The following is a 17,583-nucleotide window of genomic DNA, read 5'->3' as shown; positions in this document are numbered from 1 at the left end:
AGCCAATGAGACAACTGCTCTGACCACCTGAGCCAAGGAGACAACTGCTCTGACCACCTGAGCCAATGAGACAACAGCTCTGACCACCTGAACCAATGAGACAACTGCTCTGACCACCTGAGCCAAGGAGACAACTGCTCTGACCACCTGAGCCAATGAGACAACAGCTCTGACCACCTGAACCAATGAGACAACTGCTCTGACCACCTGAGCCAAGGAGACAACTGCTCTGACCACCTGAGCCAATGAGACAACTGCTCTGACCACCTGAGTCAATAAGACAACTGCTCTGACCACCTGAGCCAATGAGACAACTGCTCTGACCACCTGAGCCAATGAGACAACTGCTCTGACCACCTGAGCTAATGAGCCAATGAAAGCAGTCTGAATGCAGCAAAATCTTGATATCTAATATAAAACTAAAATCTTCAATAACAAAAACATTAACTTATTGTTTATTTCAGACAAAATGGTCATTTGTTCATGATTTAAAAAAAACCCATTTCAGCTTACATATAATAGGAGATGAAATAGTAATTTAAATGAAGAAAAAAGACTATTATAATGAGCACAGATGATCTTTATTCTGTTATACTGTATATGTATACTTTAATACTGTATATATAAAAATGGGAAAACTATATACTTTTATTTCAGTAGTCATGTTTCAAGTAGCACACTGCGGCCCTCCAGGACTGGAGTTAAACCCGCAGACACTGCGGCCCTCCAGGACTGGAGTTAAACCTGCAGACACTGCGGCCCTCCAGGACTGGAGTTAAACCTACAGACACTGAGGCCCTCCAGGACTGGAGTTAAACCCGCAGACACTGCGGCCCTCCAGGACCAGAGTTAAACCTGCAGACACTGAGGCCCTCCAGGACTGGAGTTAAACCTGCAGACACTGTGGCCCTCCAGGACTGGAGTTTGACATGTGTGCTATAAATGACATCAGAGACTACACCTCAGGTAACATATTCAGTTCTGAGTAAATATTTCAGTCAGCAGTATGTCAGTGGCTCCACCTCTCAAACGGCGGCCTGACGGCGGGCAGCTCCCCCCCCCCCCCCCGATGCTGCAGCTCCTCTCAGCCACCGCCAGGCACACGGGGGGGGTCCTGCCATCCGCTCTGACAGAGGCATCCACCCTCACAAGGGAGCGTTTGTTGGGGCCTGGCGAGGCGGCGAGCAGCAGGGAATCGGTCTTTGAGGCACGGAATGCAGAACTGGCCGTAGAGCTCCAGAGGAAGGGACTCTTGCTGGAGGTAATTGAGGGGAGGGGTACGGTCACAGAGCTGTAGCTTCTTATCAATCTTCAATAAAAGCTGGCTTCAGCCGTTTACGGCAGGCAGGTTCCAGCCACTCCATACCACTTTCACCTCCGGCTCCCCTTCGGAGATCAGCAGACCTAAGAACTGGACGCTTGACCGGTGAAATTCACTTTTCTCTGCCTTCACCAATAATCTGTTCTCCAGGGGCCAGTGTAGGACCTGGCGGACGTGGTGAACATGTTCCTAGTGGGACTGAGAGATATCGTCCAGGTAGACACACCAGGACATCGTCCAGGTAGACATATGTAACCTAGGTTAATAGCACCTTAAGCAAGTAATAAAAGTGCCATTTTACTTTGTGTACTGTTCCTTTAAAAAGTGGAGCGGTAATAGCCAATCAGCGTAACTATAGCACCGTTTTCTAGAAAGATTGATTAGTAGCTGATAAGACCAGCAGCCGGAAAGTTGCAGCGAGTGAGAAAAATAAGCAAGTAGAATATATACCCTTATTTTCCCAATTTGGTGTTCAGCTTCTATCTACCTTGCTGGTTTATGTTATTTTTATTTGAATTTGAACAAGGATTTGGTGAATTAAAACTATTAAATTAGCGTAAATTAGCATGCTATCTTTATTTTGTAAGTTATTTTAACCGGCATGGTTGAGTTAGCCTTGTTAGTAAAGTGACGTGAATGGCGCCGCCATTTTAAAGTGCGGTTTCGATTAATTTAACAATTAACCTGTATTTAGTTGCTAGTCTTCCTCGAGTACTTCAGTTCTGTTACGAAATATGTCAGACTAAAATGTTTGTACGTATATTTGACTGTTGTACAACAGGCCAGGTTTGGCCAGTGCTGAGGATCGCTTGGTGTTTGCACACCGAAGCTAGAAAAACAAGATGGCGAGCCACCCATAGGAGGAATTGCGTTGGATGGACGTCTGTTTCTGCAAGACCGAACTACCGTAATTTCCGGACTATAAGCCGCTACTTTTTTCACACGCTTTGAACCCTGCGGCCTAAACAACGATGCGACTAATCTATAGATTTTTACGGGCTAACGGCCTCCAGGGGGCGCTCTAGCAGCAAGCGCAAGAGCGAGATGGACAGGTGGAAGAGATAATGCGCAGAGGAAGACGCTAGTTTGATTGTATTTTGAACAGCCATTTTGCGCATCATGCACACACCCTCATCATGGAAAACACACGAAGAAATGCATATGATGCAGCTTTTAAGTTAAAGGCAATCAATCTGGCTGTCGAAGAAGGAAATAGAGCTGCTGCACGTAAGCTTGGCATCAATGGTGAGACGTTGGAGACGGCAGCGTGAAGAGCTGACTCAATGCAAAAAAACGGCAAAAGCTTTCAGAGGTAATAAAAGCAGATGGCCCGAACTTGAAAACTTTTTGAAGACTGGGTGAACACACAGAGAGCAGACGGCCGAGGTGTTTCCACCGTGCAGATCCGACTGAAAGCCAAAGCAATCGCCACCGAAAGGATGATTGAAGATTTTAGAGGTGGACCATCGTGGTGTCTCAGATTTATGAGACGAAAAGGCCTGTCCATCAGGGCATGGACGACTCTGTGTCAGCAACTCCCTCCCGACAACGAGGAAAGAGTTACAAACTTCCGCAAATTCACACAAACAAAGATAGCCGAGAATTCCATCGGACCAGACGAGATCATAAATATGGATGAAGTACCTTTGACGTTTGACCTGCCTCTCACTAGGACTGTTAACAAGAAAGGTGAATCGTCCGTCACGCTGAAAACAACTGGCCATGAGAGAACGCATTTCACTCGTGTTCTGAGCTGCACAGCATCCGGACAAAAGCTTCCACCAATGGTGATTTTTAAGCGGATGACTATGCCAAAAGAAAACCTCCCGAAAGACATCGTCGTGAAAGTCAACACGAAAGGGTGGATGATAGAAAGCCTAATGAAGGAATGGCTGACGGAGTGCTACGGCAAGCGACCAGGAGGATTTATTCATAGAAAGAAAGCATTGCTCGTTTTGGACAGCATGAGGGCCCATATAACAGATTCTGTGAAAGCAGCCATCAAGAGGACAAATTCAATTCCAGCTGTGATTCCTGGGGGCACAACGAAGTATTTGCAGCCACTCGACATCAGTGTGAATCGTGCATTTAAAGTGGCACTCCGAGTTGAGAGGGAGGCTTGGATGACCAGCGGTGAGAAATCATTCACCAAAGCTGGCCGCATGCGAAGAGCAACTTTTGCTCAAGTCTGCCAGTGGATCCTGACAGCGTGGAGCAGTGTGAAAAAATCCACGATCACCAACGGGTTTCGAAAGGCTGGACTGCTGCGTGATGAAGAGAACGGCACAAGCACAAATTTGCCTCGAGACGAAAGTGACATTGAGAGCGACAATGAAAGAGAGACTGTGAAAGTGTCTGACGAAGTCATTCTGGGGCTGTTCAATTCCGACACTGAAGAAGACGACTTCAGTGGTTTTAGTATCTTAGATGAAGATAGCGATCAATGACTTTTCTGGTAGGCTGGTTATTTTTTTAACCAGCCGTGTTATTGCAGTTTCATTGTCGTTTTACCGCCGTGTTACTGCTGTGTTACTGCCGTGTTACAGGCACTTTTTGGAAAAGTGCATTTATTTACGGTAATTAAAAATTCTGTGTTTCATCTTTCTGTGTACCGGTAAATATCTCATGTTACAACGTGGACACCTGCGGCTTATAGACAAGTGCGGCCTATATATGTAAGCATTTTTTCTAAATTTAGTTGGTGCGGCTTATATTCAGGTGCGCTCAATAGTCCGGAAATTACGGTACACTCCAAAGATAAGGACATTGACTCATGCACCTCGATCGTGGTAGGACAGAACCTTCCGTATTTTGTTGCAAACCGCAGTGGAATTTAATCGGACTTGTAAAGGATTCAACAAAGGGACTGATTATGTGACAGGTTAAAATGATGATATACTTATGGTCAGACAAGTGTGAAAAGATTGTAATGTCATGGTCTGTACTAAGATTAGAATGGTGTTACGAGGTTTAAGAAAAGGTCATATGGTTATGGGAAACAATTCACAAGATATGTTTTAAAATGGGTTAAAACATTTTTTATTTAATCCATTGTTTATTTCATTCTTCATGGTTAAAAAGTTAAGATGTAACCGTATTATCAGTGATCGACAATGTGGTCTTGATCCGTTAGTTTGAGACGGGATTACTCTAGCCTCCACCTATATACTAGGGGATTCGCGGTATTTTCTTCATTGCAGTAAAACATTACTGAAGGAAACACCACTCTTATTTCTCCCCTTATTCAGGTGTGTTGATGATATTTCACTGTTAACTGTGTCATGATAATTATTCTAACGCGTTGAGAATGTTTTTGAGTGTTTATGTACGAATTCAGTAAGTAAAGGAAAGTTTGGCAAAGTATGGTAACGAGTGTCTAGCTTCGCTAGCTAATTTAGCTTGTTAGCTAAACAAGATGCCCACTGAAATTAGCTGGGTTTATATCGTTGTAATGTTTAATTGCCTACACATGCTGGCTAGGTTGACTTATTTCACAGACTGTTCAGTACATGGAAAATACAGGGTTTTAGGTAACGTTTCCGAATGTTTCCGTTTTTATTATATAGCTTTAACTTTTTTGGTAAAAGAATCTGCAGTAACCCATCTAGCCAAGCAACGACTAGAGCGTGCTGCTAGAACAACGGTAACGTTAAAGTGACATTTTTTATGTGAGTAAAACTCCCGCTTTGCTAGAAAGGTTTCTACCCGTAGCTGGACCGCGTGTATATGTTATTTTGTGAAGGCGTATGTGCACGGTGGCAATGTAACGTTATTTGTCATCGAGTTTAACAGTGAAATGCGTTTTCTTTTGGAAAAGGAAATAGTTTAGTTTTGGTTAAGAGAACAAAGGAACAGAAAACATTCCTAGCTTAAGTTAAAATTACAGATTGTTTACCAGTGATAGTGAAATTGGATGATTGGTGCTGTTTGTACACAGTAACACAGAGAGAATGACACAGTGCTGTTTGTACACAGTAACACAAGAGAATGACACAGTGCTGTTTGTACACAGTAACACAGAGAGAATGACACAGTGCTGTTTGTACACAGTAACACAGAGACTAATGACACAGTGCTCTTTGTACACAGTATCACAGAATAATGACACAGTGCTGTTTGTACACAGTAACACAGAGAATATAATGGTCCGAAGATCATCATATTTTTGCTTATTGCAGTGCCCACCAGTGGTCAAATGATGGAAAGTTTTTGATCAGGAAGGGGGCAAATACATTTTCTCATAGCTGTGTACCACCCAGAACTGGACACAGTACTGTACTGTATGCTGGAACTGTGACAGGTTTCGTATGAATGAAATGTAATGTTTGGTTCAGCACATAATGTCCCTGCCCCTCCTATACACACACCCAGCCCCTATACACACACACCCAGCCCTGTTACGCACACCCAGCCCCTATACACACACACACCCAGCACCTATACACACACACACCCAGCCCCTATACACACACACACCCAGCCCCTATACACACACACACCCAGCCCCTGTACACACACACACCCAGCCCCTATACACACACACACCCAGCCCCTATACACACACACACACCCAGCCCCTATATACACACCCAGCCCCTATACACACACACACACCCAGACAGAGAGATCTGGGTCAATGATTATACCTTATTTAATCCACTCAAATTGAGCAACATCCATAAAATCCTGTGATTTTAGGGATCAGGCACACGCTCGCAAATGCATATAACCTTCCCCCACACACACACGCACACGCACACACACACACTCACACACGCACACGCACATGCACTCACACACACACACACCATCACACACATACACTCTCACACTCACACACACACACACACACACACACACACTCTCACACACACACACACACACACACACACACAGCAACATTAGACAGATATTTTACAGATAATACTTTGGATTTTATTTGGCTCATGAGTAACTTTGGTTAGTGGGACACAGGCTACATCGTTTTGCGATACTTTAGAACATTTGTATTAATCAAGTCAGAACCATGGACCAACATGGATGGTCACAGAATCAAATCAACGAGTCAACAAATAAACGAACGATAGTTTGGATGTTTACATAACTAAAGCTTAGGTCTATGCTACTCTTGTGTCAGTATCAGAGGAAAATCACAACTCAATAAATTCACTGAATGTATTGTTCACTGTGCTCTTATGCCTAATCCACTGAATGCCTTTTTTTACAATAAATATAAAATATGAATTAATATATGAAAATCATTTATTTTCTTTGCTTTTGTTTCATCTTCAACTTATTGAAAAAATTAACAATTCATTGCAGGTACTCATTCTTCATTATTATTGATAAGGTTGATAAAAGTAAACGGACCTAAATAACCACTGTTATATATAAACACACAGCACTGTTATATATAAACACACAGCACTGTGATATATAAACACGCAGCACTGTTACATATTGTGGGAATCAGCAGCTCATAGAGTTCAGGGAGGGAGGGGGGGTGTTTGTGGGAATCAGCAGCTCAGAGTTCAGGGGGGGTGTTTGTGGGAATCAGCAGCTCAGAGTTCAGGGGGGGTGTTTGTGGGAATCAGCAGCTCAGAGTTCAGGGGAGGTGTTTGTGGGAATCAGCAGCTCAGAGTTCAGGGGGGGTGTTTGTGGGAATCAGCAGCTCAGAGTTCAGGGGGGGGTGTTTGTGGGAATCAGCAGCTCAGAGTTCAGGGGGGGTGTTTGTGGGAATCCGCAGCTCAGAGTTCAGGGGGGGGTGTTTGTGGGAATCAGCAGCTCAGAGTTCAGGGGGGGTGTTTGTGGGAATCAGCAGCTCAGAGTTCAGGGGGGGTGTTTGTGGGAATCAGCAGCTCAGAGTTCAGGGGGGGTGTTTGTGGGAATCCGCAGCTCAGAGTTCAGGGGGGGGTGTTTGTGGGAATCAGCAGCTCAGAGTTCAGGGGGGGGTGTTTGTGGGAATCAGCAGCTCAGAGTTCAGGGAGGGTGTTTGTGGGAATCAGCAGCTCAGAGTTCAGGGGGGGTGTTTGTGGCAATCCGCAGCTCAGAGTTCAGGGGGGGGTGTTTGTGGGAATCAGCAGCTCAGAGTTCAGGGGGGGGTGTTTGTGGGAATCAGCAGCTCAGAGTTCAGGGGGGGTGTTTGTGGGAATCAGCAGCTCAGAGTTCAGGGGGGGTGTTTGTGGGAATCAGCAGCTCAGAGTTCAGGGGGGGGTGTTTGTGGGAATCAGCAGCTCACAGGTGGTACTGCTGGGGTTTCTCCCCCACAGGGATGGGTGAGGCGGGCCACATTGGTTTCTGGATTTCAGACCAACTTCTGCCCTTAATGAATGAATTAGCCCAATCATTTACATGACCTGTCATTTACAGCCGCAGTCCCTGATGTAAACGGCTGCTGTTAAATATTCTTGTCTTGTATCATTGTATTAGGATGTAATTAGCAGGTAAATTGGTCATGGTGCTGTATTAGGGTGTAATTAGCAGGTTAATTGGTCATGGTGCTGTATTAGGGTGTAATTAGCAGGTTAATTGGTCATGGTGCTGTATTAGGGTGTAATTAGCAGGTTCATTGTTCATGGTGCATCTGGCTGATCGAGGGTAAGCAGGGAAGCCCATCCCTGGTCCACTCGTGGGACATTTGAACAACGTGCCCTCAGCAGTACCCTGGGGACGGTTGTGTCAGGGTAATCCCGCGCCTGCGTGTTCGTTAATGGGTCAGGGAAGGCATTTGGAAAGCAGGTTCATGCTGAAAAGGCAGCTCTGGCTCCCAGCAGATTTGCTCTTGTGTTTGGTGTGATTGTCTCATGCAGGAGGCCAGGGTCCAAGGCTGTTCTGTTCCTTTTATTTTAGCCGTTTTACTCACTTTCAAAAAAACAAAACAAAAAACAATTGCCAAGTCTGGCTGGCTCTCGTGGAGCGGCATGATTGGCTCGCTGCTCCAGAGGGAGGGGCTTGGCAGGGTCAGCTGATTGCCACACAACAGCACCCCGGGCGCCTCGGAATCACGGTCAGGAGCATGAGATGAGACGGCTTGAAGAAGGCGTGTCGCTCTCCTTCGGGCCGCTGAGGGACGGGGTGTGGCCGGTGTATCTAACACTCGCTCTGATTGGATTAGATGGGGTAGAAATTGGCTCCCAAATTGGGAGAAAAAAGGAAAAATGAAATAAATATGAGTGTATGTTCTTATTTGTTTTTCTGCTCAGTCCAGGGGGGTTGGGGAATGGCAATCTTAATCTGGAACATGCCCACTGGAGCAGGTGCAATGCTGAGTCGCTCGTAATATCGAGCGAAACATGGCTGTTTACCCGCAGGGCGCTGTTAAACCACTTCCCCTTCCCACTCCGACACTCACCCAGAGTCACTTACAAAGCCACATGCATTCAGACGGCTCACAAGCGCAGAGGAAGTGGAAAAAGTAGTCGACTGTTAATACACCTATTAAACTGCGTTGTGGCATGAATCCAGTGTATTTATAAGATGTTGAATTGTGATGTCCAACCTCTGCACTGCTATCCCTGCTGTTTCAAATACATTTTTTTTAGTTATAAAAAATGTAAAAAAAATCCCAGTAGTCAATTTTATGAAATGGAAAAGAACCCAAACATATATATTTTGCCTGTTATATTCATATTTCTGCTCATCATGGAAGTTGTTAACACTGATCACAGCAGGAATATGTTAAACCCAGATGTGGTGATTTACATTCTTGCCAATCGGTTTTGAAGATTGTTTTTGAAACGCGTGAGATATTGAGGGTCAGAATTCGCTATTTAGTGTCATATAGTGAGCTATAATAAATACACAGGAGAAAAAGATCAATCGTTCTATAAGCCTTTATTTGAAAATATATTGAGGTGCTGCTGTTAAAAGACTGGTATTGCTTAAGGCAAAGAAATACATTGAGCATTTTAGTAAAACAATATTTAATTTTCATGAAATGCTGTCAATAAAAAGCTGTATAAGTCTTCAAGAAATATAGAATCAAAATATCTAAAACTATTTCATAAAAAGGTAGTAAAAATATATATTTCTGTTATTGAAAATATTTTCATCACTGGGAAAAGATTTGTAAATTCACACAGGAGAAAGTTCTGTTCTAACAAAATAGTAGTAAGTCTTCAAGAAATATCGAAACAAAAACAATTTTATAAAAAGGAAGTAAAAGTCTGTTCTAACGTAGTATGAAATAGTTTTGTATAGTAACAAGGCAGCCAGTGCAAGGAACTCACCAGCTATGTACAATAAAATCATCTTTAAAAATGTGATCTTGCAGAGGAGCAAGGAGAGTTTAAAAATGTGATCTTGCAGAGGAGCAAGGAGAGTTGGGATGCTGGATCACTGCTGTCTGGCTGATAACACATCCATGTGTCGATCAGAGAGCCAACACGGACAGCTCTGACCCACACATGATGCACACAGTACCCACAACTGAAAGGGTTTGATGGAAATACACACACATCTAAAACAAAGGCCTACACAGGCTAAAGATAATTGTTTTCATTCTTGCATACCTAAAAATGCAATCCATTGTCCCATATTTAATCACATGATCATCTGGCAAGCTGCTATATCCAATGTGTAAAAGTACCAACACTTTCAATGTCCTGATTCATGAGCAAGCTAAGGGACCTGCTGTCAATCATTTCAGGTGAATTACTCATTGATGAATGGCTGATCTAGGAGGATGTGGTTTTATATTAAAACATTTTCCTTTAGCTGTGTGTTTGCTGTATGCTGTGCGATCCGAACTGCTGGGCAGGCACTTCCTCCCACAAAGTCTCAGAATGCTGTTTCAGGTGGCTCCTCCCCCACATCATCATAGTCCATCCCACTGGCAGCTGGAGGAAATGGAACAATGAACTTAGCATCAAAACGTGGAATGTAAACGTCACATTAATAATGAAAATCACACGGCCGCAGTCAGACACACAACCCCCCTGAGCAGAAGGTGAGTTTGGTGACAGGTTGTGTTTCGCTCCGACATTCATCTGCAACCAGAGAAACTCCACCTGAAAAAGCCTCCGGGCTCTGCTGGGTGGTGATGACATCATCATAGTACTCTGGTGCGTCTCCCTCGGCCAGCTCCCCTTAAACAGACAGAAGCAGCAGCCGAGCTGGTTAAACTGGGAACACTGTAGAGCCCTTATAATGGTCATATGGGCTTCGCTGGTTGTGGTGGTGACATTAATCATTGGGGGAACAACTTTAAAAGTTATTTCCAAGTCCATGGCTGGACTACACCACACTCAAGAACTGTGTTATGTGATCAAATCAAAACAGACTAGTTTGTAGGTAGACAAAGCATTAGGTGCACTTTAGTGGGAGGAAAAGGCAATCATTGCCAGGCTGAAAGGCCTGTTCTCGTTAATTAATGTGAAAAACTTGATTGGCTAAACACAAGCCACTCATTAGGACGATACAGAACACTGAATGCAAACAGATGTATTCAGGAGGAGAAAGTGGTGAATGATCGCCCCGGCCAATGAAAACACTCACCTGCCACACTGTCTGGGTGCGCATCCACAGCAGTGATGACATCATCGTAGCTCTCTGCGGCGTCCTCCATCACCAGGTCCCCTGAAAGCAAGGAGACTTGTGGGGACTTGTGGGGACTTGTGGTATCACACACGTCAGAGTGGGGCAAGTTGTCTCAAATCTCCCAAGTTATCACTCATGTGAGAGTGGGGCAAGTAGTCTCAAATTTCCCTAATGATCACAAATGGCAGAGTGGGTTCAAGTTGTCCCAAATCACCCTAATTATCACACACGTCAGAGTGGCCCATAACCTTTGCTGTGTAACCCAGTGAAGCTCCGAGCAGCACTCAGGAGTTCCACCCCTCCCAAAATCACACAGCAGCACCTCCTACACAGACCTCCACTACTTTACCTGGACCACAGCAGCACCTCCTACACAGACCTCCACTACTTTACCTGGACCACAGCAGCACCTCCTACACAGACCTCCACTACTTTACCTGGACCACAGCAGCACCTCCTACACAGACCTCCACTACTTTACCTGGACCACAGCAGCACCTCCTACACAGACCTCCACTACTTTACCTGGACCACAGCAGCACCTCCTACACAGACCTCCACTACTTTAGCTGGACCACAGCAGCACCTCCTACAGACCTCCACTACTTTCCCTGGACCACAGCAGCACCTCCTACACAGACCTCCACTACTTTACCTGGACCACAGCAGCACCTCCTACACAGACCTCAACTACTCTCCCTGGACCACAGCAGCACCTCCTACACAGACCTCCACTACTTTACCTGGACCACAGCAGCACCTCCTACACAGCTGCAGTACCACCTCCTTCCTGAGAGGGAGTGCCCCTTGCCGCCCCCCACGTCTTCATACCCGGAGGGCGGGTCCTCAGATCGGCTCCTCCCTGTGAACAGGACAGGGTGAGTCCTGGCCCCGCCCACACCACACACGTTCCACAGTGTGTTTAAGCCTGAGGACAGGTGAGGGTCACTCACCCCACCGGGGGGCGCTGTCCATTCCCTCACTCTCCAGGTTGTACTTGATCTCCTCGTAGATGGGCTCGAGGAGACGGGCGTGGTCCCACTGAGACAGGGCTGTGTGAACAGAGACAGAAGCACAGAGTCAGGGTGTCCTCTCAGGGAGCTCTGTGGGATCAACCAGGGCCCTGTAGGACCGCTCATCTGAGGTCACATCATGCACAGCTTATCCGGCCAGACTGGGGAGCGACTGGCTGTCTGGTGAGCGACTGAAAGCTGAGTTATGAAGCACAACTCAGTCCTACATTTCCCCTGTGTGTACTGTATGTTGATGTGTTCAGTTTTGTTCTGTGTTGGTGTCTCTGAGACAAATGAATGTCCCCATGGTGGGATAATTAAGCCGGCTCGCCCAGGGTCCGTCCAGCCCCTACCTCTCCTCAGATCTCTGTTCTGGAGCAGCAGAACCCCCAGCAGCACCAGCAGCAGGAAGGACAGCGCCCCCATCACCAGGAAGGCCACTGTTGGGATAGACAGGCCGGAAGGAAGGGTCGGGGGAGGCCTGGGCATGTGAGGTTTGGGCGGCGTGGACATGGGACTCTTGGGCACGGGCGGTGTGGGCGTGGGCGGCGTGGGCGTGGTCACAGCTGTAAAGGAGGAAGACGAGGTGCTGGGCATCAGCAGGCACCTACAATGGGCACGCCAGGACACACAAGGACCGCCTAGCTGTGCTTCCACCAGCTGAGCACTCCCTGTCATTTACTTTACTGATGCAGCCTCGCTGCCCCTCAAAGCAAAGCCCCGATCTGCCATTAGTCATTCCCCAAGATACCCAGTGCAATCACAGAAAACAGATGCAAGACTAATTTTAGCGTTAACGTAGACACAAATGTTAGCTGAAGTTGTGCTTTCTGTACAAGACTACCGATGAGCCAAAACATTATGAGCCCTCTGAAGGTGGGCTGTGGTGTCTGTCACCAAGATGTTAGCAGCAGATCCTTGCAGTCAGTAAGGTGCAAGGTGTAGCTGCCCTGGATCGGACTAAAAGCTTTGCCGTTTCAGAGATGCTCCAACCCAGTCATCTGGCCTTGACAACTTGGCCCTTGTCACGGTTGTTCAGGTCCTTATGTGGTCATAATGCGTTGGCTCATCGGTGTGGATGTTTTTTTACCGTACAAAAAACTGCCTATTTCATTTTAACAAACTGCTAGCTTGATGTGAGTATTCAGAGACTTCAGACAGCCACACCAGAAAGAATGTAATCCTCTAGGTGTCTGTCCTAATACAGAGGAATAACCATTGAGAGTGAACACTCAGATATGGAGTGGTAGTTAGCACTAAAGACTGTTCCTGCACACTGGTACGGGTTGTGACCCCGATGGTGTTCTCTCTGCCTTTATGTACGCAAACACGTCTGTAAGCTCCCCTGATAAAGGGCTTGTGAAGAAGTTAAATGTAGCTCCAAGGCATTATTTCTGCTGGCATTCTGAGTGATTGTGGAAGTAAAGTAATCGTAGAGGTGTGATGCGGGGTGGATCTTTAAGCCGCTCCCAGGCGTGTGGATGTGTGTTTCTGTCAGGGCCACAGTGATTCATCTTCACAGAAGCTGCCACTGGACCAGGTGCGATGTGGAGGTGCAGGCTCACCTGTGCAGGTGACCCCAGCCTGGTTCTGCGATCGGCAGCTGCTGTGCACAGAGTGTGGGCAGTCCCACAGCTGCAGCTCAGTGCCCCTGCAGTTCACCTCAGTCAGCCAGAGGGTGCCATTCCCCGTCCCAAAAGTAGCATTACCATGAGCCCCCTGTGCTAACACACAGCCCAGCTGTCTGCACACCACACGGGCATCCATCATGTCCCAGGAGTCTCCACACACCGACCGCCAGGAGCCCCCATGGAACACCTCCAGCCTCCCAGAGCACCCGCCTGCCCCCCCCACCACCCGGAGGGGCCAGTGATCTAGAGCAGGAGCCACAGATGAGCAGCCTCAATACGCTGAACATCTCCCACACACATCTCCACTGACATTATGGCTGATCTCATTAGGTTTAACATCTACAGACACATCTCCACTGACATTATGGCTGATCTCATTAGGTTTAACATCTACAGACACATCTCCACTGACATTATGGCTGATCTCATTAGGTTTAACATCTACAGACACACATCTCCACTGACATTATGGTGATCTCATTAGGCTTAACATGTACAGACACATCTCCACTGACATTATGGCTGATCTCATTAGGTTTAACATCTACAGATACATCTCTGACATGGCTTATCACATTTGATTTAACATCCACAGACACATCTCCACTGACATTAGGGCTGATCTCATTCGGTTTAACATGTACAGACACATCTCTGACATTAGGGCTTATCACATTAGGTTTAACATCCACAGACACATCTCCACTGACATTAGGGCTGATCTCATTAGGTTTAACATCTACAGACACATCTCCACTGATATTATGGCTGATCTCATTAGGTTTAACATCTACAGACACATCTCCACTGACATTGTGGCTGATGTCATTACATCAAAGTGAATTCATTCTGATTTTCACATGCATTATGTTCTTTATGCAATTTTATACATTCAAATGAGCAAATAATTCAGTTTACTTTGATATTTAATTTGTGATCGAATGCAAATCTCCCCTCCTTCATTGAAGAAGACCGTTCTCCTAAATGACAATGACATTATTTTTAATGAAATACCGTCAACACAGTCAATGACCATCATGCATGCATGACAGTTCCCACAGGAGTAGATTTGGGACTCAGGATGCTCAGTTGCATGCTGGCCTGCTGATACCTCATCGCATGTTGACAGTTCATGGGTTACAGTCTATATAAACTTACTTGTACAAGGTCTCTGATTTTTTGTTGAGGAACATGACAACTTGCTCCTTGGCACATTCTCATCCACTTCCGCTTTGATGTGGGGAAAATAATTTAATATAAATCAACTATAAATTTAAAAAAGACATGCCACATCATAAACAAACAGCCACCTGAATGCTTCAGATCCAATTTCATCCATGGGGTGATGCAAAAACAAATGTTAGACTTATAATCTGCCTTACATATACACCAGTTTAATTAAGCTAAAAATATGTGATTAATAAAATCATATCCTCTTCATCATCTACAACAGAAAATGAGCCAGTTATGCTGGAGAGTTGAATTCTACTGTTCCCACTGGGAGTAATACTGTGTTTGCAGGATTAAGGTTTATTCTCCTGTTCCCACTGGGAGTAATACTGTGTTTGCAGGATTCAGGTTTATTCTCCTTCCCACTGGGAGTAATACTGTGTTTGCAGGATTAAGGTTTATTCTCCTTCCCACTGGGAGTAATACTGTGTTTGCAGGATTAAGGTTTATTCTCCTGTTCGCACTGGGAGTAATAATGTGGTTGCAGGATTAAGGTTTGTTCTCCTGTTCCCACTGGGAGTAATACTGTTTTTGCAGGATTCAGGTTTATTCTCCTGTTCCCACTGGGAGTAAGACTGTCTTCAGTGGAGAGAGAGTTTACCTTTACAGTTGAGCAGAGCCACTGTTTTATCACACTTATTTTCACCCCAAGGGGCTGATGGGCACTGCCTCAGAGTGGAGTCATGTGGGCGACATTGGACATGATCCAGCCAGTTTGGAGCAGATTCCACTCTCGGTCCTGTTTGAGACACTTTACTTGTGTTCCCACAGTTCAGCTCCTGACATATGAGAGTAGCTGTGTCTTCCTCCATCCCATTCCAGCACACATTGCCCCAGGTGCCATTGTAGAAAACTTCCAAATTCCCAGAACAGCCTTCACTCAGTCTCATCTCCTTGAATTCTACAAGGACAATATTAGAAATAAATTAGGGATGAAATGGTTTCATAAAAACATGACTTTGAAATAGCTTGGCATAAACGACAGAGGATAAATACTTAAAAGAGTGAAATGCAGGAATACATCAGGATGAAAAGCTGTGTGTTACATTCGTCACTGCCCTCCTGCGATGGGTCTCATCACTTTTCTAAGACTTTGTCGAAACCCCTGAATTTCCTCTCAAACCAGGTTTCATGTAAACACACACATCTAGTGTCAGTGTAAGAGCAAAGTATGTAGAGTCTCTGGTGAGTTACACACCTGAACACACAACCCCCACGTCCTCCTTGTGTCCACAGTCAGTCTGTCCCCATCCGGCTGTGGGACAGTCCCACAGGGACGTCTCGTTCCCCACACAGCCCACCTCATCCAGCCAGACGCGTCCATTTCCTGGCCCAAAGAAGGAGGGTAGCGGGGCACTGAGGGCCGTCCCACACTGGAGCTGCCTGCACACCACCTGAGCATCCTCCAGGTCCCAGGAGTCATCGCAAACCGTCCCCCAAGAACCGTCGTGGAGCACCTCCACCCGCCCCGCACAGCGCCCCCCTCCCCCTACCAGCCTGAGGGACCGGCGGTCTGAGAGAGGGGGTTGGAGAGGGAGGGAGATATTTCATTGAAATGCAGGCTTGTGGGAACCTATCTGATGAAAACTCTAAACTGCAGAGACAGTTGATCAGCAAGCTGTACTCACTGGAGCAGACGATGGACACCCGTTCCCTGGAGCTGCAGGTGAGATTGTGTGGAGTGCTGCAGTTCCCCAGGTGAGACTCTCTCCCGGAGCACTCAAACCCCGTCAGACACACGTCGCTGGCCCCCGTCCCAGACGGAGAGGAGCTGTAGACCTGCACCGCAGAGCCGCAGCCCAACTGCCTGCAGGCCACCGACGCCTCCCTGGAGCTCCAGGACCCCCCCACTCTGCTCCAGGTCTCCTGGTAGTACACCTCCACTGGGCCCCCACACTCACTCTCTCCAGGCAGCCGAACCGTCCCGTCCAGAGTGGAGAGAACAGAGCCTGAGGATCCCAAGTGTGTTACTCACACTAATGTGCACAGGGTTACAGACTGCACCTCTGTGTGTTACACTAATGTGCACAGGATTACAGACTGCACCTCTGTGTGTTACTCACACTAATGTGCACAGGATTACAGACTGCACCTCTGTTACTCACACTAATGTGCACAGGATTACAGACTGCACCTCTGTGTGTTACTCACACTAATGTGCACAGGATTACAGACTGCACCTCTGTGTGTTACACTAATGTGCACAGGATTACAGACTGCACCTCTGTGTGTTACACTAATGTGCACAGGATTACAGACTGCACCTCTGTGTGTTACTCACACCAATGTGCACAGGATTACAGACTGCACCTCTGTGTGTTACTCACACCAATGTGCACAGGATTACAGACTGCCCCTCTGTGTGTTACTCACACTAATGTGCACAGGATTACAGACTGCACCTCTGTGTGTTACTCACACTAATGTGCACAGGATTAGACTGCACCTCTGTGTGTTACTCACACTAATGTGCACAGGATTACAGACTGCACCTCTGTGTGTTACTCACACTAATGTGCACAGGATTACAGACTGCCCCTCTGTGTGTTACTCACACTAATGTGCACAGGATTACAGACTGCACCTCTGTGTGTTACTCACACTAATGTGCACAGGATTACAGACTGCACCTCTGTGTGTTACACTAATGTGCACAGGATTACAGACTGCACCTCTGTGTGTTACTCACACTAATGTGCACAGGATTACAGACTGCACCTCTGTGTGTTACTCACACTAATGTGCACAGGATTACAGACTACACCTCTGTGTGTTACACTAATGTGCACAGGATTACAGACTGCACCTGTGTGTTACACCAATGTGCACAGGGTTACAGACTGCACCTCTG

General features: G+C 46.4%; 1 protein-coding gene and 1 long non-coding RNA gene across 2 annotated transcripts in view; both read right to left on the bottom strand.

Annotated features, from left to right (window-relative positions):
- Nucleotides 1-17,583, bottom strand: part of LOC133137741 (scavenger receptor cysteine-rich type 1 protein M130-like) — a 56,934-nt gene that overhangs the window by 26,547 nt on the left and 12,804 nt on the right. Inside the window, exon 6 of the mRNA XM_061256070.1 lies at nt 11,642-11,648. Within this exon, the coding sequence (XP_061112054.1) occupies nt 11,642-11,648 (7 nt within the window). The remainder of the gene's footprint in view (nt 1-11,641; nt 11,649-17,583) is intronic.
- Nucleotides 9,138-10,918, bottom strand: LOC133136862 (uncharacterized). The gene is made up of 3 exons (XR_009709560.1): nt 10,817-10,918; nt 10,330-10,407; nt 9,138-10,158 (listed from the first exon to the last, which is right to left on the bottom strand). It is a non-coding gene; the product is annotated as an uncharacterized LOC133136862 (long non-coding RNA).

Source organism: Conger conger, chromosome 9, assembly GCF_963514075.1.
Source record: "Conger conger chromosome 9, fConCon1.1, whole genome shotgun sequence".
NCBI lineage: Eukaryota > Metazoa > Chordata > Actinopteri > Anguilliformes > Congridae > Conger > Conger conger.
The sequence above is the reverse complement of the archived record's forward strand: the minus strand, read 5'-3'. Positions and strand labels throughout refer to the sequence as shown.